The following is a 25,775-nucleotide window of genomic DNA, read 5'->3' as shown; positions in this document are numbered from 1 at the left end:
TTTTAACTTCCAGGTCCTAGACCATGCAATGTTTTGAATTGCTTTGTTTTAGCTGCTTATATTCTAAACATATGATTAGCTGGCAATCAGATTAACAAAATTAAGCTCTTAATGAAGAAAAAATGGTAAACTACCTTCCCCAAGAGATATTTGCATTCTTTACACGTCACTAATTCCTTAGAAAGGCATATTGTATTTCTAAATATTGCATTTCAGGAGTCAGAGGTTTTGGCAGATGAAGAAGATATTTGAATTGGACTCTTTTTGCCTCCGATCAACTCATGAGCATTCACCTACACTATCTATGTACAACTGAAGTCTTGGCAATAGCAGAGTAAAATGCCATCAGAACAGACTAAAACCCAAGAAATTCCTTTTCCTCTCTGATTCTTCGGTACTTTTTTTCAACACACTTTTTCCTTTAATTTTTGGCAAGCTAAATCTTGGGTTTGGCGAACCCCTTGTATGTCCCTGGGAGATGTGGGTGCAATAGTAGCTTTCTTGTTTATTTCTTTCATTATTCATACCATGTGTTCTTAGAACAAAAGCTATTAATTTCTTGATGTTCCATGATGGGCCCTGCTGGAATAAAGATATTATTTTTAGAGTTTATCTCCCTAAAAAAACAGGACTTTTCTGTGTTGCAGTGATAAATAACTTCTGGAAAGTTTATTTCTCTCAATGGGACGTAAAGAACTGTTTATGCTCACACTCTTCATAAAAAACAAACTTAAATGTAATTTTTAAACACAGTATGTTGTTACATTTGATGGATTTACTAGACATTTCCAAACATACTGGCTATCAGTCTCTTTAATCCATAAGAAATTTATCATGTATTAAATTTAAGATAGGTGTCTTCCCAGAAATACAAGTTTAAAAATACATTTACTAATTGCATAGAATTTTTCTTCATTAAAATCACATTAAATCCTGAAGATTTAGTGAATCATATCAGGAAAACAAAAGCAAAACCAAACCAAACAAAAATTCACTGTTTCATTGTCTAAATAAAAAAAAAAAAAATACGCCGAATTGGTATTAAGGTAGCCTGCGGAACTTTGCAAAAACCAAATAAATTAGGAAACATCACTCAAGACTAAGGACTAAGGAATAAAACACCTTCCATTTCAAAACTGACAGCAGTGGTCTGGGAAAAACACTCTGCTCATTTTCAGTTTCCTTCACAAATCCTGGGTTTTATCGTTTTGATGGGCAGATTTGGGACCAAATCAATAAGAATAGACCAGCATCTCTTTTTCTCTTTCCAAACAAGTGTTGCCCAGGTGCAGGGCAAGATAGTATGTAGGCTCCAGGCAGAGGACAGGTGAGTGCAAGAGTCCTGAGCTCTGATTCCAAACACAGGTTTGCTGAGGGGATCTAATTTGGAAGCTTCCTGGCTTTTAGTGCAGCATTCAGATGACCTAGTTGAGTCACAATATTTTATAGTCAAAATGGAGGTGGCCGAATCTGATGTAAAATCAAGGAAATGAAGCCTGGACTCACTTGTCTACGTTCTTGGACTCACTTGTCTACGTTCTTGGAGGTAACTCACTTTAGGACTAATAGGTAAGAATATTTTGTAGTAAAAATGTAAAGAGTGCGCAAAATCACAAAGATTTACTGGCATATATTTTAACACCTTAATAAAATGACAATGCATAAGATTTGGAAACGTTTTCTAAAATCGTAAGTCTAATAGTCCACCTATTAAATGCTCTTCTACCCACTTTAGCCTTTGCTCCTCTTTCTTCCAGAAATTCTCAAAATTAACAGATAAGGGGAACATAAGAGTTCTCACCTTTTAAAACTGTTACAATCTGATTGTCTAGCGTCAAATAAGCAAACAGGTCAGGTCTTCAACAAGGGAAAGGAAATTAAATTTGAAGTCCTAATAGGGCCAGGTCCTGTGTCTGTGTCACTCACCATTATCATCCCCAGCAGCCTGCAGCTCTGACACAGAATAATGCTTAATTAGTATTTGTTGAATGAATGCTGCCAAACAGGGGCTTGGGCCTCTGTTTTTGCTTCCATATGGTATGGAGATCCAATTGTATAAGTGCTAAGCTTCTTAGCTGGTGCCTGCTTCAGGGAAAATAGTCTGCATTTTTAAGTCTTGTTCAATTTCTAACTTCTATATTTATCAATTGACCAAGTCATTCTCCAGAGGCTTTAGAGAGGTGGTTCTCAAAACGTGGTTCCCAGACTGGCAGCATCAGTATCACCGGGGTGCTAGTAAGAAATACCAATTCTCAGGCTCCACCCCAGACCTCCTGAATCAGTAACTCTGGGGTATGCCCAGCAGACTGTGTATTCACAAGCACTCTAAGACATCTGATGCGCCATCAAGTTTGAGCTCCTCTGCTGCAGAGAGAATTTAGACTAATTTGATACTAAAATTCAGCAACTAACTTAGCTCAGTGACCACCACAATTATTCCCTGGGCTCCTTTTAAAGGGTCTTGCTCTTTGGTTATTTTTTCCAAATTGTTATGTTTTATGTTTTTAAAACATTGAAATCATATCAGGTTCTTTCTCGAAGTAGGAAGCAATACCACTCTCAAGAAAATAATAATGCTAATAGACCTCACCTTTATATAAGTTCTCATTGAAAGAACCTAGTGGTCCCTTGATAGTATAGTATAATAAGTACAATTTATAACAATTACTCTATTTGAAAATTATACTATATAAATGTACGTATTTTGGATAATTTGATAAATGTTCACTCTTCTTTCATAAACGTAAATATACTTAACATTTTATATAAATATAACAATTTTCCTATAATGTTATTTAATACATTTAACACTCCAACCTCTCTGCCCCTTAAAATAGTCTTTCCAATTATTTGTATTGTAAAATTCACATAACACAAAATTTATGATCTTAACCATTTTTAAATGTAAAGTTCAGTAGTATTAAATACATCCATAATGTTGTGCAACCATCACCACCAGTCTCCAAAATTCTTATCATCTTATAAAACTGAAACTCTGTTCCCTTAAACACTAACTCCCTATTTCCCTTCTTCCTCCAGTCCCTGGCAACCACCATCCTACTTTCTGTCTCCATGAATTTGACTACTCTAAGTACGTCATCTAAGTGGAATTGTACAGTATTGGTCTTTTTGTAACTGGGTTGCTTCACTTAGTCTAATGTCCTCTGGGTTCATCAATATTGTAGCATGTGTCATAATATCCTTCCTTTTTAAGGCTGAATAATATTTCATTGTGTGTATCCACCACCACATTTTGCTTATCTATTTATCTGTTGATGGACACTTGGGTTGCTTCCATGTTTTAGATATTGTGAATAGTGCTATTATGAACATGGGTGTACAGATACCTCTTTGAGAACTGTTTTTCAATTCCTTTCATTATATACCCAGAAATGGAATAGTTGGATCATAAGGTGATTTTATTTTTTGAGGAGTGGTCATGCTATTTCCACAGCAGCTGTATCATTTCACATTCCCATCAACAGTGCACATGCCTGTTCTTTTTTACTTTGAGATCCCAAACAATTCATCTGCTAGATTCCTTGAATAATTAAGAATATCAGTGCTAGTACCCAATCACTGCAAATTCCAAACATAGAATTCTCCTGCTTACCTAAATGTGTCTTGATTGTATCTGAAATCTCAAACATTATGGATGTAGGAAGTTTTACGGTGGTGTCATTAAGACCTGGAATAACAAGATGGACTGCAAGGAAATAGAAGTAAAGATAAGAGGAAGAAAATGCATCATGACAAAAAACAAAGCTCAGAGCATCAGATACTAGTAACTATGAAGCTTAGCACTTATTTTGCTGAGTCAATTTTAACCCAAACTTCAAAATGTTGGAAATACATAATAGTACCTTTTAAATAGAATCTTTTTCATATTCAGAACTGAACTACCAAAATCCTCTGGCATTTAATCCATGGACTAAAAAATTGCAATATGGCTGCTTAAGATTGCTGGTGAACAAAGAACACCATTATTAATAATAATTTTTAAAAGAGCAGTTCAATATGACAAAGACTTCCTTGTAACTGCAACCACCTGTGGGGCGGGTAGGATGGGAGCCATCATTCCTACCAGGCATGGGCTAGAGTTGTTTCTCTACCATATTTTGATAGAGGTAGCATCTCTTGGCTCCTAGCTTTGAATCGACACAGCCAGGATGTTAAACGTTCAAAGGAAATCATCCAACATCAATTTAACAGACTTGCTCACAGTGCAAAATTCCATAAAGGCTCCATTATCAAAAATAGCCTGACTTGCTTAACCTAGGTATAGATTTCAAGATAGACTCACCTACTATTGTTCCTCCAGTGGGAGTCCTATCTGGAGATTTACTTGAAGCTCTGTGAGTAACATTCTGAATCACTGTTGAAATAAGAAAAGATAATAGTGTGATAGGAAAAAAAAAAAAAAGCCAGGAAGCAGCAGCAAGCTAATAATGTGAAGCCGTCTGCCCTGGGGGAGCCCTGATCTAACTTTTCAATTAACAGAAAGGAATTCAGTGAGCTGGCTGCACAGCCAACAAAGAGCTAGAAGGCACATCTTACCTTGACATCTGTGCCTTCAAGTAACAAAAGGCTATTACTCTACCATAAAGTGTTCCATTCTAATGAGCTGAGAATTTACTTCCTCATTTCCACTCCCTGTAGCCTACCCAAGTAAAGGACTATCACAAAATGAGGTAATGACATAATAAATAAATAATTTAAAATGTATAGCCTCCAAACAAAGAAACTTTGGATAATTCCAATACTAACTGACCCTGTTTTGAGAGTACACTTGGGATATTGTATTTTCTTAAAATGAAGAAATATTTTAAGTGCCCAGTCTTTTCTACCAAGACACTTTCTAAAAGTAATAAAGTCAGTTTGATAATTTGAAAAACAAAGTCAAAAGAAAAAACGACTGGATGCTGAAATAAAACAAGGCATAATAATTCTTGAAACCTGGATGTCTTTACCTATAGTGACCACTAAATCATAGTTTTCATTTCATTAATCCAAATAGCCTATTATTTTCCTCACATATGCTTATTTAACCCTGAACAAAGCTACACATATTTAATTGGCTTTTTAAAATTGAATACTACTTATGATTGCTTTGTCCCTAGTTGTCCAATCAATGCAACTTGCCAAGACTTGGGTTTTTGGTACAAGAGCCAAAATTTTACCTATTAACTTCTAATTTACTAGAGCAGATTGATTTCTTCAAACTTTTTCTGAAAAGAAATAATCAGAAAAATTGAGAAAATATGTGCTATGTTTAATTGTCTCTTTTAAAAAGTGTATTAAAAATAGTTCTAAACACACATCCAGAGCAGACACATACAAATTACCTTGTTTGATGATTGTTATTGGGATCAGCTTCCTTGGGACATATGCTGGCTGAAAGAGAGGAAAAAAGAGTCAGCTTTTGAGTTAGCATTAACTTTTTTTAAATAATAATTCAAAGAACTGGAAGTAGCCCTTCCTTGTCTTCAATGAAGTCTCCCATGACACTGGTTTAACAGTTGCTGAAACATCTTTAGTACACATGTATCTGCCTCTATTTTATTGGACTCTCTTGGTTTTCCCCATTAGTGTCCAAAGATTTGACAGAAGCAGTTTTTTCAGAACTCCCATTAGTTTAGCTTAGAAACTGCAATGGAAAGAAACTAAATCCTCTGGATTGAATACTAGTTTATTTTCACTTCATTTGAGATGTGGCCCAGCCAAATTCTGTCTTTACATTCCCTCTCAAAAAGCTCTTAAGATATATATTATCTTTTGAAACCAAACATCAATTGTTTGAGTGTACCCAACAGCTGCCGTTGCTACTACACACAACACAACTGCCATGAGCTCCTGACACCAAGCATCTCCTTAGCCAAGAAAGCAGAGCTGTGAATCAGAGCAAGATATTTCTACTTATAAAGGCCACACCAGCTAAACTTAACCATTCTGCACATTTTTATGCACAAAAGGACCTCAGAATTAGAAGGGCAGGTCCCAGGGAAATGTGCATTCTCCCCTCCCTCAAGTTGCCTGAGATGTCCTACAGGAAACTTTGGTGTCATAGAGCTACTTGAACCAGGGACAGGTTTAGTGTTACCTAGAAAGTGGGGTCATCACCGGACAAAATGATGAGCCAAGGATAAGACAGCCAAAGGAGATACATGGGAGCAGGATAATAGAGGGCAGCAAATACATAGAGAAGAATTAGATTGAGTTAAAGGGGCAAGCCTGACATAAATTCTTTGATCCTTAATTTAACCTGATACATGATATAGGTACTCCACATACCAGATCTGCTGATAATTCAGGATGTGATAAATGAGATACTTACAACATAGTTGTAAGCAAAAGAGATGTGCTAACATGTTACCATTTTAATAAATGACATCGCCATAATAAAGAATGGCCACAATATCAAGTTACTGTTGTCTATTTTTTTCTTGTATTAAAGCTCTTATGTTTAAAAGCCACACAAAATGTTTACTATTATCAGATTATTTTTAAAAGGTATATATAGACCTATTGACCCAGTGCTATAGACTGAATGCTGTGTCCGCCCCAAAATTCACATGTTGAAACTCAATCCCCAATGTGATGGCATTAAGAGGCAGGAAATTTGGGACAGGATTAGGTCATGAGGGTGGAATCCTTATAAATGGAATTAGTGTCCTTGTAAAAGAGACCCCAGAGGGCACCCTCCACCCTTCCACCATGTGAGGACACAGCAAGAAGATGGCTAGCTGTGAACCAGGAAGTGAGTTCTCACCAGACACCAAATCTGCCAGTGCCTTGAAATTGGATTTCCCAAGCTCCAGGACTTTGAGGAATAAATGTTTGTTATTCAAGCTACCCAGTCTTTGGTATTTTTGTAATAGCCCTGTGGATTAAGACACCCAAAATTTCCTCCTTAGCAACCTAGCCTAAGGAATTAATCAAAGGTACAAATAATCTTCTATGTGTAATGGTGTTTTTTACCACAACGTGAAACAACGTCATTATCTAAAAGTAGAGGTTTTATTAAATAAGCTGTGATTCAAATTTTTGACGTCTATGTAATACACTAGAAAAATACACATAATATAAATAAATACAAATGATATAAATTTAGATCCATTGTATAACCTAATTTTACAACAAATTTGTATAGACAAAAGACCAGAGGAAAGTAGATCATAGTTTTTTTAACAGTAGATTTCTTATAAGTTGATATTAATTTTGTATGTCTTTCTATATTTCTCAAATTTCTTACAAGGGTGAATTACGCTTATAATTAAGACACGTTATTTTAAACAAGTCTGTTTAGCTCCTACATATGCTTCTGTACCGTACAGCTTATACTCTATTGGTAAATAGAAGATGATGTAAATACAATTTATACATGATTTTCCCCAGGCAAGTGGAGGGGAATAGAACTAGAAGTATAACCTTTAGCAGGAAAGAAAAAAATATTCTCAGCTTCGATGTCACACTGGCAGCAGGATTTCTTTCAGCTTTATTATAAGAAAATTACATGTGAGCACTTGCACACAGGATTCTTCCCCAGAGAGGGACAGCCAGACCCTTGGCACTGCCTCATGTGTCTACCTCACTTCTGCCAGTCCTGCTCCAGAAAAAGGGTTGCCAGCACATGGACTCTCTCATTTCTGAGAATCTTAGATGCCTGCTGTGATAATCTCCATCACCTGGGAGCCCCTTGCCAGAGTAGCCACCCCATCTTTACAGGTAGTAGTAATCATTTTTGTAAGAGCTGTGGCTACCGTTCCATGTTTGAATGCCTTGTTCTCTACCTGGCCCTATGAATCCTGCCATTGAGTGGCTGTTTTGCTGAATGTGAAGGTTTCAGAGACAGGTCACATTGGAGCACAAACGCCTACGTGTTATTGTGGTGATTGCCTTTGAATTGCATGATCCCAATTTTAATTTCCTTTGCTGTGATGATTTGTTTTAAACAAATTTTTTTACAAGGACAAATGGAAAATATTCCATTCTTCCCATTAATAGAACAGTTTCTCTTCGAGTTCTTACATGAGTACAGACCCATGTTCTATTAAGATGATGACAAGACTATATGTACAATATGTGCTGCCAAAAAATAAGGAAATCATTTAGCTGCAGTATCCAATTATTTTTCAGACCTAAAAGTATTCTCTTGCCTAATCTGTAAACCAAAGATGCACCAAGACTGGACTAATGAGCAAGCAGCTGCCTCTCTGTGAGGTTTTCAAAGGGTATCAGGAAAGTCCGTCTGTCCAAAATGTCTATGTGGAAGGCACTAAAATTTCCAAGAAGACATCCTCACTGTGAATCCTTTCCCTGTGTCTTATAAAAGTGTGGGGAAATGGCTGTTCCTCAGTGAGACATGAAATATTGTGATAATTTCCAAGTTAACAGTGCTTAACCAATTAAAACCCAATTTTCATTGAACTGTTTCATGTACAGTGTTTGTTTGTGTGTTTGCTTTTTGTTTTTAGGGTACCAGTAACCTCTTCCTGCGGTCCCAGGTTTGCTGTTATGGACATCTAGCAATGCGCACGGAGGTCTCAGTGTAGCTAGTGTGGGGCCTGGGGTTGGGGAGTGAGGTCCTGCAAGTCCCCCAAGCTGCTGCGCAGTTCAGCTGCTGTGGCCTCAGCAGAATACTGCTCTCTGTGGATGCCACCTGGGTACCAGTTTTCTATTATCTTAGGCCATTTCCCTTTCTGACTTGTCTCTCTGCAACTTGCAGACTCCCATTCCTGCTGCAAACCTCCATCACCACTTCCTTCTTCAGTTCTCAGCCCTCCCTTTGGTCAGCAATTATTATTTTAAATGTTTACTATATGCCAGCAAGTATGCGTATTTCCCTCTTGCCCTATAAGAGATGCATTATTTTATATTTTTCTAAGTTTCAAGATTTCCTGTCCCTTAAGAACTCTGGTTGTATTATATCTTGAGCAAGAAATAAGGGAATTCATTTTTGCCATTTTTTCTGGGACATTGTGACCGAGCACCCAGTTGGTGGGATTCGATGGAGAGATTGATGCGGAAGTGGTAAAAGGCAATGCCCCTGATGCCAGTTCAGCCTGATTTTTAGTCCTGGTTTCAGAAAGCCTATGCTTATTGAGAAACCACAGCATCACTGATCATACAGGATGAGGCACTTTTGATTCACCCTGCATTATCCTAACTTCCTCCTCTTATTATTTTGAAAATTAGCTGTAATAAAAATAGTGCTACCACCAGGATGCTATTCTTTGCAGGTTATTCTTTTGCAGGTTTGCCCATTCAATATTTTTGTGGTATCAGAATATTCGTTGTAGATTTAACTATATGTTCAGGTCCTGAGATAAGTGGAAGCTGTCCATTTGGGGAGTGGCTAAGGGCTGCTCAAAATCAAATTTCAATGGCTCACAAAACAAACCACATGAGAGGAACTTGAACATGTTACATCCTGGTTTTAATTCATTTTAGGGAATGTTCTAATCAAAGTTATGAAACACTGATTTAATCTAACATCTGGTTAAAAGTGACTCTAATATTCACAAACCCTGCTTGCGAAAGTCTTCCTATTTCTGGTATGCTGGGGAGGAATCAGACATACACCTTTGGTGATCTCGTTGGCCTAAATATTAATTTTTCAAGTTTCTACTTAGGATGATTGCTAAGAATAGAAGGACACCTGTGTTGTTCATTGTACACAATCTGAAGGTGTGGGTGAGGACCATCCGTTATTTCTCACTATTCACTTGTCTGATAACTGTTCCACTTGAACAATTGGTATGTCTTTTTGCCAATAATATGCATGGCTTTTAAAAAAGATAGGTGGATCTCTGATAGAAAAAATTGAAGGGTGAAAATAGATGTCATATTCTAAGGAGATTTAGATTAATTAAATTTATATTTTAAAATCTCTGTTAATAAATGCTATGTACTTCAAAAATTGGCTAGTTAGTGAGCTAGTTAGATAACTATGATTTTTTTAATATAGAGGTAATATATTAAAGTTAGGCCTTTTTAGACAGCTTAAAAAGTTTTTTTAATATAATAAAGCCTAATAGTAAGCATTAGGTTTCATCTTCATATAAAGAGTGTTCTAGATTCTCAACCTAGACAAAAGAGCACAATTATCATGAAAAAAGTGATTTTTCTTTCTCAATTATGTGACTCTCAAGTGATACGACATATAGAAAGAATCATGCTTTTGTTTATGCATACATCTTTTCTCTGATTTTTCTAGAGTATCAGCGGGGGTGATATTGACAGTACTTAATAGCTGATAGAACAAAGTCGCTAATCAAACAGAAGAGACCCCTGCTACATATCCCTGGCACAAGTGTCCTGGGGCTTGCCAGCAGAACACAGGTGTTCAGATACACAAATTACAATATATAATGTAACCATATGCTTAAAATGGGGGATGTATTCAACCTTCATTTTTTTGTACTTAACTCTTTCATTGTAAGTGATTAAAATTGCATTAAATCATTTCCCAAAGCCACATACATTAATACCAGGATCATTCTCTACATTGGGAGGCAATGGAACACTGTAATAAAAGCATATACTTCAGAGCTGAAAATATCTATCAACATTCAATTTTTAACCAAAATATTATTTCTTTTTTAAAAATGGATAGCCTAAATTTCAAATTGTTTTTCTCATTTCAAATATCTCTTTTTAGACGATATTAAGGAGTTTTTGCTGCATGTAAGTTTTAGGTGCAAGCACGTATACATAAATAAAAACATTTTTCAATATCTCTTTTCCTGAAAACCCTGAAAGTAAAACGTTTGGGATTAATTTAGTATCTTTTAAAATATTGCCTTCTAAGATCAGTCTCAGAGAAGAGACAGGTCAAAATTTAGATTGATATCAACTTTATTTCATTTAAAATATACCTCTAAAGTATCAAATCAATTTTCAGAATCAATTCTAAGTGGCCACTTAAGATGGTCAGACTGTCCTTTTCAACGTTCCTATATTCCAGAGCTACCCAAGAGCACACATGGCAGTTGGTGAAACATTTTTTTGCTGTCCAGAAGGTAACAAAGAAAGAAGCCTTAAAATATATTTTCAATTAATTTGGGTTTTTCTTTGGAAATAACCAAGAATTTCAAACTGCAGCTCTTCAGAGCTGGCTGAGGGTGCCCCACCTCACAGCTTGAAGTGATAAAATATCTGGCTCTGCATCATAGATGCAGGAAGTTTCTTCCTGGCTTTTTGTCATGGCTGTTATGATGTGAAAAATAAATTAAGTTTCTTGGGAGTAAAACGTCAATCATCTTTCCTAATCTTGCTGAGTAACTCACTAAGTGAAATAGTCTGCCAAAAGAAATACAAATTATTGGGATACAATCGCTGAAAACAAGGAATGCAAGAAATGACATCATTGAGTCACATGCAAGATAAAGCATGACAGCCAAGAGGGTGGAAGATAAAAAATGCTTCCTAGGAAACCATTCATAACAATACTGAGGATTGCTCTAGGAGAGAATGAAAAACTCTGTTTCCTGTGATTGGATTTAAAGCAGACAAAACCAAAGGGACCTTAAGGGGTGGCACAAATCAATACTTGGTACTGGGCCAATTGGTCAAGTGTTTGGGAAACATGTATTAACCTAATCAATATAGAACCTTATTATATACGACAGAGCAAAAGAATACCCACATATTAATAGTTAATTATTACAAAATCAAGCCACTTATAAAACTAAAAAAAAAAAGGAAATATTCATGTGCTCTCTGGCTAGAGAAGGGCTTTGAAAAATATAATTGGAGATATGACAATGCAAAAGACAATTTGATTAAGCAAATTTCAAGACTTGCCTATTTCAAAAATTCTTATAAGCAAAATTGATAAATGTGAGAATAATGTTTCTTCTATCACAGAAAAAGGGTTGATGTTCTTTAATCTATAAAGTTTTTAAACTCTTCAATAAAAAAACCCATGAAACACCCAAAAAACAAAAAGCTGAAACTAAAGGTCATTAAAGGAAAATACAAATGGCTAATAAACAAGTGAAGAAAGAACTGTTGTATCAGTAACCTGAGAAATATAAATTAAAAAAACATTTTATATTATTATATTAGATGGAAATTTAATAATGGAAATACACAATATTGATAATCAGGGTAACGTAGCAAATTAACCCTGATACATTGCTGGCAAGTTTGTAAATTGGTACAAACTTTCATTTTTTGGAAAGAAATTTCCAGACCATATATATTAGGAAGCATAAAAATGTTAAAAGTCTAAACTGTTAATTCCCATTCTAAGTATTTATTATAAGGAAATAATCAGAAATGTTCACCATATCACTTACAATTTAAAAAGCATTAGAAATAACTTAAATGCCTACAAAATGGAAACTGATTGAGTGGTGAAAGTGTATTTAGATCATGTAACACACAATTTAAATTATGTATATGAAGAGCATTTAATGGTATAAAAATGCTATGCCATATTTGACTAAGTGAAAAGAGATATAAAATTATAGTATGATTTTAATTTTATGATGAAAACATGCTTAGAAATAAAAAGTGTTCTGAAGTTTTAACCGTAGCCCATAACTAGTTTTATACTGGTCATCATTTGGCAGTCTAATAGGTAATTTTGTTAATATTTCTTTTGACATTTTTATATATTCTAAATCTTTAAATATTAGATAATTAGAGAAAATTCAAAACTTAAGAAAGGAAGAAAGAAGCCAGAGAGAAAAAGAGAGAGAGAGAGCGAGAGAGAGAGAGAGAGAGAGAGAGAGAGAGAGAGAGAGAGAGAGAAGAAAGAAGGAAGGGAAGAAGGGAGGGAGAGGAAATAAGGAAAGGAAAAGAAAAAAAAGGGGGTGACCATTTAGCTTATTTGGTTAGAGCATCATGCTGATAACACCAAGGTTGCCAGTTCAGTCCCTGCATGGGCCACCATGAACTATGCTTTCCTTAAAAAAAGAGTCAGCTATGCCATTGTAGCATGAAAGCAATGTGTAACCAATAACCATGGCTATTTGGGAATTTACCTGCAGTCTCCTTTCTTATGATTTGAAAATACTTTTCCTGGGCAATCATAATAATTTAATAGTCATGATTTGATAATAGTTTCCCAACATACACAATTTTCAGCCTATTCAAACCACAGAAACATTCTTCTTATCAAGATTAATTTTCCGTCAATTCTGTTATATTCAAACGCATTCTCTGTCACTGAAAAGAATTCTGCATTTATTTTTTTTATTCCAGTGAGGTATGTACTACCTTTCCTTTCCCCACAGGGCTACATGATCAGTGGAGTATTCTGTGGACTACTTAATTAGACATAAAAAGATATTCATCCATATACATCGTGCACACATTAAATAGAGTAAATTTGTAACCACAAAAAGTCTTTGCACGTTCACTTGACTGTAGAATAGATATTTCCTTAGCTGAATATTTCCAATACCCAGGCTCTAAAATCAGTACCAAATTCCCCTCTTCTCACCAAAGTGCTTCGTCTACCTGCTCAGTGACACACATCCTTCACTTTACAATTGGGCATGTGATTTTAAATGCAAACACTTGTGTGATGGTAATAACAATGGCTTACATTTCTAACAGGTAGCACATAACTGTTAGGATGTTTCCTGAGAACAGACTTTAAAAGATGGAGGGAAAGAGAACAAGGGACTAAGTTTCTGAAGTGAGAGAGACAAAAGGATGTCCAGATGGGCGGAAATGCCTGGCACATAAAATATACAAACATTTATTGCAATGAAAGAGGCTGGACACATGAGAAAACCGAACCGGTTGCTTCATCACTTTGAAAAGGGTTGGCTCCTTCAAGTAGGAAGTTTACGGTGGCCAAGACATGGAAACAACCAAAGTGTCCTTCGATAGATGATTGGATAAAGAAGATATGGTATACACACACAATGGAATACTATTCTGCCATAAGGAAAGATGAAATACTGCCATTTGCAACAACATGGATGGATTTTGAGATTATTATGCTAAGTGAAATAAATCAGACAGAAAAAGTAGAGAACCATTATGACTTCACTCATATGTGGGATATGAAACTGAATGCAACAAAGGAACAAGACAAACAAATCAAGAAACAAAAACTCATAGACACAGACAATAGTTGCATGGTTACCAGAGGGTAAGTGGGGAGGGTGGATGGTAGAAGAGGGTAAAGCGGGGCAAATATACGGTGATGGAAAGAGAACTGACCCTGGGTGGTGAACACACAATGTGATTTATAGATGATGTATTATAGAATTGCACACTTGAAACCTATGTAGTTTTGTTGACCATTGTCACTCCAATAAATGTTAATTAAAAAAATGGTAATTAATCTTCCCCTACCCCCAATAAAAAGAAACTAAAGGAAAAATTTGAACAGTAGCAATGTAAGTAGAGCATCTACCAATTTGCTCTTTAAGCATGTTATTGTAAAAAACAACCCACAAGACAGAAGATAATATACATAATCTCAAAATACCTGGAACACTGAAGTACTAGAGTAACTATATTGAACAGCAGACTTTTAGAGCTTTAAACAAATTGGAGATGATCTTGTCTCATACTTCAACCTCCATTTTCTGAAAAAGAAATTAATTCCTAAAATGTTCCATGCTTTACCCAATGCCCCAGAACTAGTCCGTTGATCCAGTCTCAGTACTTCATAATAGGACTCTTTCCTTATTTAAATACAAATACAATGCAGACACAATTAAAATAAATTATTGAAAATAACCTGTACATACCACTGTATGGGTTTGGTCATAGGTACTTTGAATTTTCCCATTTACTTTGTTTATACCTGACAAAAAAACAAAGGGAAAATGAGGTTATTTTCATTTTTCTTGTTCTTAAATCAATTCTTACTAATCATTACAAAGACAACTACAAGTCCTGCTCTGATTTGGGCACATTATTTTATTTACTATCATTTCAAACACTGATTCCAATGAAGTTTGAAAGAATGGATAACAAGAAAAAAGACCAGGGCCCCCTGAAGTCTTTTTATGGTCATGTCTACTGGCCCAGCTTTCTATCTGAACATTTACACACATTATTGGTTTTCGGCTCAGTTGGTGTTCATAGGTCGGTGATTGATTTAAAATAGTATAATACAATGGCCAATGAATTGTTATCCATGGAGGCATCAAATATTAGTTTCATCACTATAAAAAAACACTCATAATAAAAGATTTTGAAATATCAATACTCAATAAATTCTGTTCACTTTTGTGTTTTCTCAAACACTAGAGGATTGGAATTAACTCATGTCATATTACACAATTAATAAGTAATTAAAATTTTATAATTAGAAAAAAAAATTACAGGAAGCTTACTAAAACAGTTTCAGGTACTTACTTCCAATAATAGTCTTGTGATTGAAAATCTTACTCCAAATTCCACCTTCTACGTTATCTTTGACTCCGAATTCATAAACTGTGTTGGGTTTCAGATTTTCTACAATCGTTTCAGTGGCTGGACAGAGTTGAAAAACCCATTTCTTTTCTTTATCCTTTTCTCTATAGCGAATTGTATAAAATCTGTTGAATAACCAAAATGTGACACTTTAAAATCACAGGGTGATTTAGAATGTTTTTTTTAAGTTTTTTAATACCCCGTAGACTCTCATCTACTCCAAAGACTGTAATCAATATTAGCTTCTGTTTCAATTTTTTTAAAAAATTGTACAGAACTCTAAAATAAAACCCAAAATGTGTGTTTATTTTTAATTTTTAATTGCAAGTTAGGGGACTGTGTAGTAGCACAGTTATGGTCTGACAAAATTCAGACCTCTCAGTTCTATAACTTGTTGCTTTGCAAAATGAAAGCTCAAAAAAGCTGGATGTTCATTTTTTTCCCCAGTTACATGCACGGAAAAACAGAGGCATAATTTAGGAATACTTAATGTTGTAGTTTCATAACTGTATGGGTTTAAGTCTTTCACCCCATGGAAATTGCATTAGAGGTAATATTGTCCAATTTTGTAAAAGAGAAAACTGAAACTCTAGGATGCAACCAGGACTGCATTTCAAGGGGGAAATTTTCTTATTATTATAAAAAGAGTCAAGCTCAATAGCAAAGCTAAGGGTACAATGAGAAAAATCAAACCATGCAAATTCAAGATCACTGTTACATATTTGCTTAAGGTATCAGAAAATTCAGATATATATATGGCACAGTAATGATAATCCCCACCAGTATTTTTTTGCACCTTTATCACGGTAGGTTTTACGTATATTATTTCATTTAATTGTCACAAAAACATTTTAGGTGGTAGAAATTATTAATCCCATTTCACAAATGTGAAAATGGAGTTTTGGAAAGGTCACTTAACTTGCCCATTGTCACCCAGCATTAGACTTTTACTAGCGGCAATGGCAGAACCAGAATACAAAGAAAGGCGCCTCCGGCTCTGCTGTAAGCAGCCTCCCTAAGTGGGAAGGCAGGCCAGGAAAGGGGAATTCATCACAACTGTAGACAACAATGAGAATGAATGAACTGGAGATACATGTATCAATATGGATAGATTTTACAAACAAACTATTGAAAGAAAACAGCTAATTACAAAATAATGCATATAGTTTCATATCATGTACGTAAATATCAAAACACTCACACAAAATATGTTACCATCTATTGTTCCTGGCGTTGTAAAGGGACAATAAATACTGGGAGAATACAACATTTGTGATAGTGCTTTGGTTCCCAGTGAGCAGGTAGGGGCTTAAATACGATTAAAGGTGGAGCCAACAGATAGTTAAAAGTTTATCTGCTTTTTCTTTTTAAGTACAAACGTAAAGTAAATAGAATAAAATAATAGCTGTAACATATGATGATGGAAACACAGATGTTTGTCAATGCTATTTTAGGTCCTTCCTTATATGTTAAATTTTCTCTCAGAAATTTAGTACCTCTCTTCCACTCCCCACCCTAGGAAAATCAAATGTACTAAGATTCAGGTCAATTGTTTTATGCAAAACTTTTTTTAAAAAATCACTCATTTACTCATGCTAAAATGTTTACTGTGCACTCTGTAAGTGCCAGGCACACATTCTTGATGATACAAAAACCAATTGCTCCGAATCTCTAGAAACAAGGGTCAGAACTGGCTACAGAATTGGTGAGACTCACTGCAAAATGGAAACATAGGTCCCCCTTATTCAAAAATGATTAAGGATTTCAAGATAGTGAGAGTAGAGCGTTAAATCAAGCATGGGTCTTTTCAAGTAGAGGCCCCTGTGCAATTGCCCAGATTTCATGCCCATGAAGTCAGCAGACAGTTTAGAGTTTAATAAGTACAGAGAGGGAGAGGATGTATTTGTACATTCAGCCTACTTTTTTGCTAGTCACAAACTACTGAACTGCTTGAAATCATTCACTAGGTTGCTTGTTTCTAGTGAGAGCTGCTCTCTAGGCACCAATCCCCCATTCCAAAGTAGCAAAAGACAGAATGGATGAAGGAGGCTGCTGCTACCAAAATACTAACTGCTACTAGAAAGAAACATTATAGAATACTAATTCTCTTTGTCCTGTGAGTCAACACATCAACAGTCATTTACAAAACATATTTCTTGACGAGTATGATGCATGGTATTTTTGTTGTTGTTTTTTCCCTGCTCTGGCTATGACAGGACTTTAGAGAAATGTGGAGACCTTAAAATCAGTCCAGATAGACTACCACAATTATAAATCTCTAGTTTGGATACACGTCGGAAGTCCTGAATTGCTTGCAAGACCCAGGGGCCTGCTGCTAACAGGACTACCAAAGGTCAGATTCCAGGATTCCCGACAAGCTTGATTTGATGTCATCTTCCTAGGAATAAAATGGGACAGAAATGTTTTGTCCTAAGAGCTTATTCACATGTTAAAAAAAAAAAAGAAAGAAAGAAAGAAAGAAAAATTCAGCCTGTAAATTTTTCTATTTTGATCACCAAGCCTTCAAAATACCTTCTCTTATATCAAGTTTATCAGGAGAAATAAATGTACAGGCAGCTAGCCCTTCTACTATTTTTCAGTCAGCTTACCCTCATCAGTATTGTCTTACTTGATTGTAGGCAAGTTCTAAATTTTAACAGAGACAGTAAACAAGGCTACTTAGCTCTAAAGTTTCCTTGATTTTAAAGCAAAATATAGGCCTTATGATAATAAAAACTGCTGTACAACCTAGCACATAGTAGGAGCGACATAAATATTTCTGGAATGAATAGAATGAATACTTATGTGCTCACAGGGTCATTCTAAAATTAGAATATAATTGTTCTAAATTGCCAATGATTCAATCACCAAAATATAGTGATCTAAGCTATTACGTTTACAAGTGTATTTTGCAATGTGTCATTGCATAAAATTTTACTTGCCAAAACTCACCATTCCTATAGATAAATGCAAACTGAAGGAAAAAGCAATAAATATCTATGCTGTATATATGCAGAGGGCTTAAGATTTTAAAAATTTATTTCAGTTTATCCATACAATAAACTCTAAAGTGGGCCGACTAAGAATTACTATGGAATGGGCCGGCCGAGTGGCGCGATGGTTAAGAACTGCCTTGGGATGCCAGAGGGCCCCGGTTCGGATCCCACATATGAGGGCCAGTGACACTGCCCTCTACAGCTAAGATGTTGAACAACAGCTCAACCTAGAGCTGGGCTGCTGTGAGTCGCCGGGCTGCAGCCCCTGTGGCAGTGGGTTGCCATGGGCTACCGCATGTAGCCAGCAGCCAGTGTGAGAGGCCAGCAGCCGCAGTGAGCAGCCGTCCAGAAGCCGGCGACTGATCTGCCTCACCCGGGAAGAGCGCTATGATGGTGCCAACTTTGGCCAGTGAAGCAACGTCCTCCACAACTAGACTGAAGAACAAAAGGACAGCAACTTGTCTGTTCCCCTTCCCCCAATTCCCCACCACTGTTCCCATCCCCCAATTCCCCCAATTAAAAAAAAAAAAGAATTACTATGGAAGAAAAACAGAGGCAGAGAGGGGTCTAAAGTCTGATAATTAATGACAGAGCCAGGCAAATAGCCAATACCATTTGTACTGAATTGGACTAACTTCCTACTGCAGTACTTGGCAAAAGGAGATGGAAAAAGACAGGCAAAATGGCCCAGAATGCAAAAAGAATAAAAGGAATCAGAATTCCTTTTAGTGTTATTTGGGGCTTTCTATCTTTTGTTTTATTGTGTATTTACCATAACATATAGTTACAGACTTTCCATTATTGCCTGGGGACATCCAGGATCAAACATTGATTGCATCTTTTTCTGCGTATTATTAAATTTAGGTACAAGTGCTTGGAGAGGCAAGTCTATTAAACATACAGGTAGCGGCCTGTGAATGTCATAAAACCAGACCTCTGGAAAGCCTGACTCTAGCAATTTGGATTTTAAGAACAAGAACACTTCATATCCCAATTAACTGGTAAGACACTGTTGAAGGTAGTGTTTGGTTCAACTGGAATTATTCTGTGCTGGGATCTCCCTGATTGTCTCAATACTGACAACAGTTGTTATTCTAGCTTAAAGAAATCTACAGCTTCTCAAAATGTAGTGGAGAAAGCAGGTTGTGGCTTAGCTTGGATATCTGTCAGCTGAAAATTAGTAGCATGACCTTGGGGAAGTCTCTGCCCACTTACACATCGATTTTCTCCATTGAAAAATAAGGGGATAGGACTACATAATCTATGAGATTATTTTTGTTTCTAAAATTTTATTCTAGCTACATATCAGACATTCTATTCTAATAAAATACAAAGGCAGAACACAGGGTAGAAACCCAGAGGTATAAACTCCATAAACAAAATTTGTGATGTAACTGGTAGTGAATTATACTAAGTGCAAAAATTGGAGAATGTCAAAATAAACTTAGTCCTTTCACATACTAGCCTGGCTTGATGTACATGGTTGACCATTTTATGGGGTTTCCATACTTTTTCCAGCAATGCTTTTATTTCTGTGTAATTAACTACTATTATGTTTTCTAAAACATCCACAAATTCTTGGTTCTTTTCACCTGAAAGGATACTTCCTGACACTCCCTTTGTCAATGTCCTTGCTTCTTGCCTCACTGAGACTGGGACTGCTAATATAAATTCTGTCCTCACTCCCCTCCTCTTAAAGTGCCTCTCCCCCTTCACTGTCTCCTTGTCCCTCTCTGATTCCAGGGTTCTTTCTTCTCCTGAAAAATAAGCGTCGTGGTAATTCTATTCCATTTCCTTAACCCACCTGCTCTTCATCCTTTATCTTGATTCAAGGACCTTTCTTTGAGTCTAAAAGATGTTTACATATTTTCCATTCTATCAAACAAAAATAAAACTCATGCTTGCTTCTTATTCCTGCCACTCTCTTTTAACATAAAATTTCTTAAAACTAATCTACTTTCCCCCACGTTCTTACCACTCATAATGCCTAAATCTTTTTGCAATCTGGCGTCTGACCTATGAGTATAGTAAAACCTTATGATCAAATCCAGTAACTTAATCCTCCATGAATTCCATAACTACCTTAAAATCTACTCATCTTCTTTCCCAACCTGTTCTAATTCCAGTTTGACTTCAGGATTGTTCTCCCGTCGTGTCCAATCAGTTTTCATGTTCAGTTATGTTCCCCTGCATGATTCCTCTTGCACTTGTCTCTTCCGTATTCCTAAGTAGCACTTAAGGGACCTGGTAAGGGCCTTACTATCTTTGGACCCTTGCAGTAATTTTCAAACTGGCCAACCATTTCCAAAATCTCTTTTATTACCTACTACTGGCTGGCTTAAGCCCAACAATAGAAAGAAGTTTCTAGTGATTTTAATGCTATCTAAAATGGAATAGCTTGTCTGAAACGGCGATTCTAACAAAATGTAAAAAATATCGAAAGCAACAAGACTAGCAGCAAACACATAAGTACCATTTATTGAGGGCCCACTGCATGCCAGATACTATGCTAACATAGCCACATTTTACAGTGTCATCTCATTTATTTCTGACAACCCTATGAGATATTAGTAGTATTATTGTCATTCTACACATAAGACAACCAAGGCTTAAAACATATAAGTAACCTGTCCTAGGCCACTCAGGTAATAATAGAGGCAGGATTTAACTTAGGTTAATCTGACCAGAGTTTGTACCCTCAACATTCATGCTATGTTACCATCCCTGGAGACATTCACTGTGGACTCTGGATGGGAGATGTTGCAGAGGAGGTTCAAGGGCTGAATGGACTGGCCAGATGATTTTTAAGTCTGGTTCTTGACATTCCATTTGCTTATTAATTTATATGTTGAGACTTACTATTGTAAAACATGATGCTAGGGTCTTTGTGAGATGGCAGGTGAGTGGGACACCGTGCATCACTTCAAAACAAGCTCACGGTGTAATAAGGGAGGTAGACGTATGATTATAACTAAAGAAGGCAGGGTGAAAAGCAGAAAGTGCTGAGGGTGGCTGGGTGGCATATTGCAGCCTGAATTGGAAACTGGACAGGCTTCATTTAAAATCCCATCCCAGTGGTGTAATTTAAAGCAGGACACCCTACCCAGGTCCAGGAAAAGCAGAGTAGGCCAGATTCAAAGCTCGTGTTAGGAGCATGACTCATGTATTTCTTGAGATAGATTCTTGGAGAGATTCTATGATTTCTTTTCCCTGGCAGTGGGGAGCTGGTGAAGATTCTTCAACAGGTGAATAAAGTTGAGCAGCGATGAAGGAAGCTAGATTTATCAGCAGTGGAAGAATTAGAGAGAAACTGGAGGGAGGAATCTCAATATCCTGTGGTCCAGATAGGGGACAACAAAGGAATGAATCATGGAAGAAACAGAATGAAGGGGAAAAAAGAGAAACAGATCACAGTTATATGTTTATGAAAGAATTGATGGACTAGGCTATAGGGATATAGATTCCAAGGAAAGTGTAAATAAAAATCAAAACTGAACTTTCAAACTTGAGAAGAGGGAAGTTAAAGTGATGAAGAAGTTCTTTCATTAGTGTAGAAAAATATGAATTTAGTGTGAGTTTGAGGTGCTGACCATGATTACCTGGTCAATCTAATGAAAATATTTCGTGGGCAACTAAAAATAGAGTCTTAGAACTTTGGAAATGGGTCAAGGTCAGAGAGAGGTTCAGCACTGGAAGTTATTTACATCTTTGCCATTCCTACTGTTCTCTGTAGAACAGTAACATCAGCAATTCCTGGGAGCTTTTAGAAATGCACAACCTCAGGCTTTTCCTCGGGCCTATAGAATTAGAATCTTCTTTTAAACAGTCTCCCACGTGATTTACATGCACATCAAAGTTTGACAAGCACTGTTCTATGTGGAGGTGACAGTTAAAGACAGGGCATAGATGAAGTAAGAAGATCTATAGATGAGAGATCCAAGGATAAAACTCTATTCTATATTTGGGAGTAAGATAACAAGTAAGCAAAAGAGAGGAAAAAGAGGGTAAGAGGAAAATCTAAATAAAAATGTAAAAGTACAAAAGCGCTCTAGAATGGGAGCAACATTATGGCCAACAATTCCACAGAGAGGTTAAAAAGGATAAGAACTGAGGAAACTCTATGGGATTTAGCAATTAGCTGATCACAGATAACCGCAAGGATGTTTCAGTGGAATGGTAGAAGGGATGGAAGCCAGTGAAAGGGAATAAAGACTGTGTGGGTGATATAGACATCAGGTATGTGCCAGCAGATCACTCTGAAAAGTTTCTGAATTAAAAGAAGAGATTGAAAGAGTAGCTTGGAAGGTATAATAGGATCAACCGAAGATTTTGTTTTCGGGTGGGGAAGTCTTGAGCATAAGTTTGCAAGCAAAAGGCAGGGTGTCAATGGCAGCAAAGTGGCAAAGTCCAAGAGCAAAGATGTATAGAGTGTGGAAGAGATGTGATGATGAGCACTGTCTGAAGTCAGAAATGTGTTCCTTGGAAAGAAGATAAAGAGAGGTAAAGATAAATCTGGGGTGAAGAATGATAGTCTAAATTTCCTCAATATTACAGAAGCCAGGATGGGTTGGGATAGGAAAAGAGCCAGGATGCGATTCCCAGGATCCAGGGAACAGTGAGTGTCTGGATTGGAATTGTTGGTGTGGAAATGGAGGAGTAAAGATAATAACTATGTATGGTCCAAATGGGTACTAGATTAATCAGGGTGATAGATGTGAGGGGGTTGGGCAACAAGGAAAAAAGTTGAAGGGATTAAGAAGTACAAATTGGTAGTTACAAAATAGTCATGGGGATGTAAGGTAAAGCATAGGGAATATAGTCAATAATATGGTAATAGTTATATATAGTGCCAGGTGGGTACTAGATTAGTCAGGGGAATCAGTTCTCAAATTATACTAATGTCTAACCTCTATGCTGTACACCTGAGATTAATACACAATAATATTGAATGTTAACTGTAATTGAAAATTTTAAAATGAGGGAAAAAGGTGAAGGGGAATAAGAGGTCCACATTTCCATGTATAAGACAAGTAAGTCATGGGGATATAATGTACAGCAAAGGGAATATAGTCAATAATATTGTGATAGCATAGTATGGTGTCAGATGGTTGCTGGACTTATGGTGATCACTTCTTTAGGTATATAAATGTTGAATAACTATGGTGTACACCAGAAACTAATATAATGTTATATGTTCGTTATATTTTTAGTAAAAATCTTAAAAAAATATAAGATAAAGAGATTGATATGGATATTTATCAAAGGCAAAAACCAATATAACTTGAGGGCTCATTATTTAGTTATAGGAGATGAAAAATAAAAAAATGATTAAAGTTTCAAATTAGGATGAGTGGAAGAATTAAGATACTCAGAAAGTAATAAGACAAGTGAGGTAATATTTCAAGAGAAAAGTATGAGTTCAATGTTGTCATATTAAATTTCAAGTAATGGTAAGACATAAAAGTGAAAATGCTGACATTTCACTGTTTATTCATTCGGCATATATTTACTGAAGGCTTACTATGTGCCCAATGCTGGCCCAGGGAATGGCGAGACAATGGTGGTTAAGGGTGCACATGGTCCCTGTCCTCACAGAACTTAAAATTTATGTGGCAAGACAAATGGGTAATAAGACACTGGGCTCAATCAAGTAATATTCACAGACATTGAAAATCTCCATTTCTCAAAAACTTGGAGCAAAAAAAAAGGAAAGTCAACAGCCTGCTCTCGACCAGCCAAAAAGGAGAGCCCTCATTCTAAATTAAGAGTAAATAAGTATTATAGAATAGTACACTTGAAATCTATATAATTTTATTAACCAATGTCACTCCAATAAGTTTAATAAAAAAGAATAAATAAGTACAATATGAAAATGTTAGAAAGTATGAAAATGTATTTACATGAATCATTAAACTTTAATAAGTTGGCAAGGCATGAGAACTAAGCAATCTTAAATGATTTAACAAGTTGAAAACAAGGGAAGGAAAAAAAATAAGCTATTAATGGTGAAATAAATTTTGGTTAAAAACATGTTTTATTCTTCATCTGAGCCAATTTGGAAAGCTTTCTTTTGACCTTAGATATATTGAGGATAAATGTGACATTCTTTCAGTCAAAGTCCATTAAGAACAAAAACTGTAAATTAAGCACATCTATTCTCCCATGTGAACTCAGAAAAGGATCTAAAAACATGGGAGACCCATATGGACCCTATGCAAAAAGGAATAGAATCATGTACCACAAACGGTCAAGTGACATTTCATCAATATTTCCAAGCTTAAAACAAACAAAACAAGAAAGGGTTTTATCACAGGAAACTTACTACATAGAAATTTGATATAAGAAGTCCAAAGTCAAAGTATAAAGAAAAACTTTTCCAATAAATTACTTGCATTTGCATAGGATAGATGAGACTATACAACAAAACAATACAAAATAATTTTTTTAATCAGACTTTACACAAGGTGCCAAATATTAGAGTTCAATAGATGAAAATGACACCCGTTAGTATTTCTGTAGCAGGCCACGGGCATTCAGATTTCAATGGTTTTGTAAGAAGATACACCTGAAAAAAAGCTTCAGCTATATTAACCTTCCAAATTTTGAGGAGCAATCATTCTCGGTAGCTATTATTGCTTATTATAACCTACTACATTAGCCTAAATTCTTAAAAAAAAAAACACAATCTGCATGATCATATGAGAGTAAATTTCTCCAAGTCTGCTTCTAATTACACTAATTTAGAGTTGTTCTGGTGGATTTATTTGGCTGTTTATACCGTGTACAGTATTTCCAGAGCTTTTAAATAGGGACTACTATTTTTTCTCAAATATCACAAAGACTTTCAAATGTCAGCTCTTTATTAACTATACTAACTAGGGAGAAAGGGGGCATGGGTAAATGAAATCCACAAGTACCCCAAGTGCTCCTTTGTAGTCATTACTGTTTTATTCTTTCCTTTTAGTCATGCCCTAACAGTTCCCTATTTCTGTCAAGAAGACTGATTCTCTCATTCATTCATTCAAATGTGAAAATATGCAAGCATCTTGACATGCTATTATTAATTTTTTTAAAAAAATACTTCATTCTAAGTGGAATTATTGATTTTAAATATTGTGATTTGACAGGCATGACTCCATCTATTTGTTGAGAAGAGCAGAGCCAGGGTGTGGGAGCCAGGGGATAAGAGTGAGGTACATGCATGGTCTGAGTAGCTCGTGAGCTCACTGCCTTGGTTAAAATCTTAGCTCCAATTAGGCCATCTGCTCCTCTACCTTCTCCTCATTCATTTCTCCTTGTGCTGTCAAACCATAGCAACATCTATCAATTACAGTCAGATAAATTCCATCATGGAAGGGTCAGTTTGACTGAGTGAAATTGAGGGAAAGG

General features: G+C 36.0%; 1 protein-coding gene across 1 annotated transcript in view; it reads right to left on the bottom strand.

Moving 5' to 3' along the window:
- Positions 1 to 25,775, bottom strand: part of ABI3BP (ABI family member 3 binding protein) — a 256,944-nt gene that overhangs the window by 129,691 nt on the left and 101,478 nt on the right. The window contains exons 5-9 of the mRNA XM_019648327.1: positions 15,334 to 15,515; positions 14,721 to 14,776; positions 5,346 to 5,394; positions 4,304 to 4,375; positions 3,614 to 3,706 (exon numbers count right to left, since the gene is read on the bottom strand). Of these exons, the coding sequence (XP_019503872.1) occupies positions 3,614 to 3,706; positions 4,304 to 4,375; positions 5,346 to 5,394; positions 14,721 to 14,776; positions 15,334 to 15,515 (452 nt within the window). The remainder of the gene's footprint in view (positions 1 to 3,613; positions 3,707 to 4,303; positions 4,376 to 5,345; positions 5,395 to 14,720; positions 14,777 to 15,333; positions 15,516 to 25,775) is intronic.

The sequence above is a fragment of the Hipposideros armiger genome, unplaced genomic scaffold (assembly GCF_001890085.2).
Source record: "Hipposideros armiger isolate ML-2016 unplaced genomic scaffold, ASM189008v1 scaffold_125, whole genome shotgun sequence".
Classification (NCBI taxonomy): domain Eukaryota; kingdom Metazoa; phylum Chordata; class Mammalia; order Chiroptera; family Hipposideridae; genus Hipposideros; species Hipposideros armiger.
Note: the sequence above shows the minus strand (reverse complement) of the source record. Positions and strands in the feature narration are given on the sequence as shown.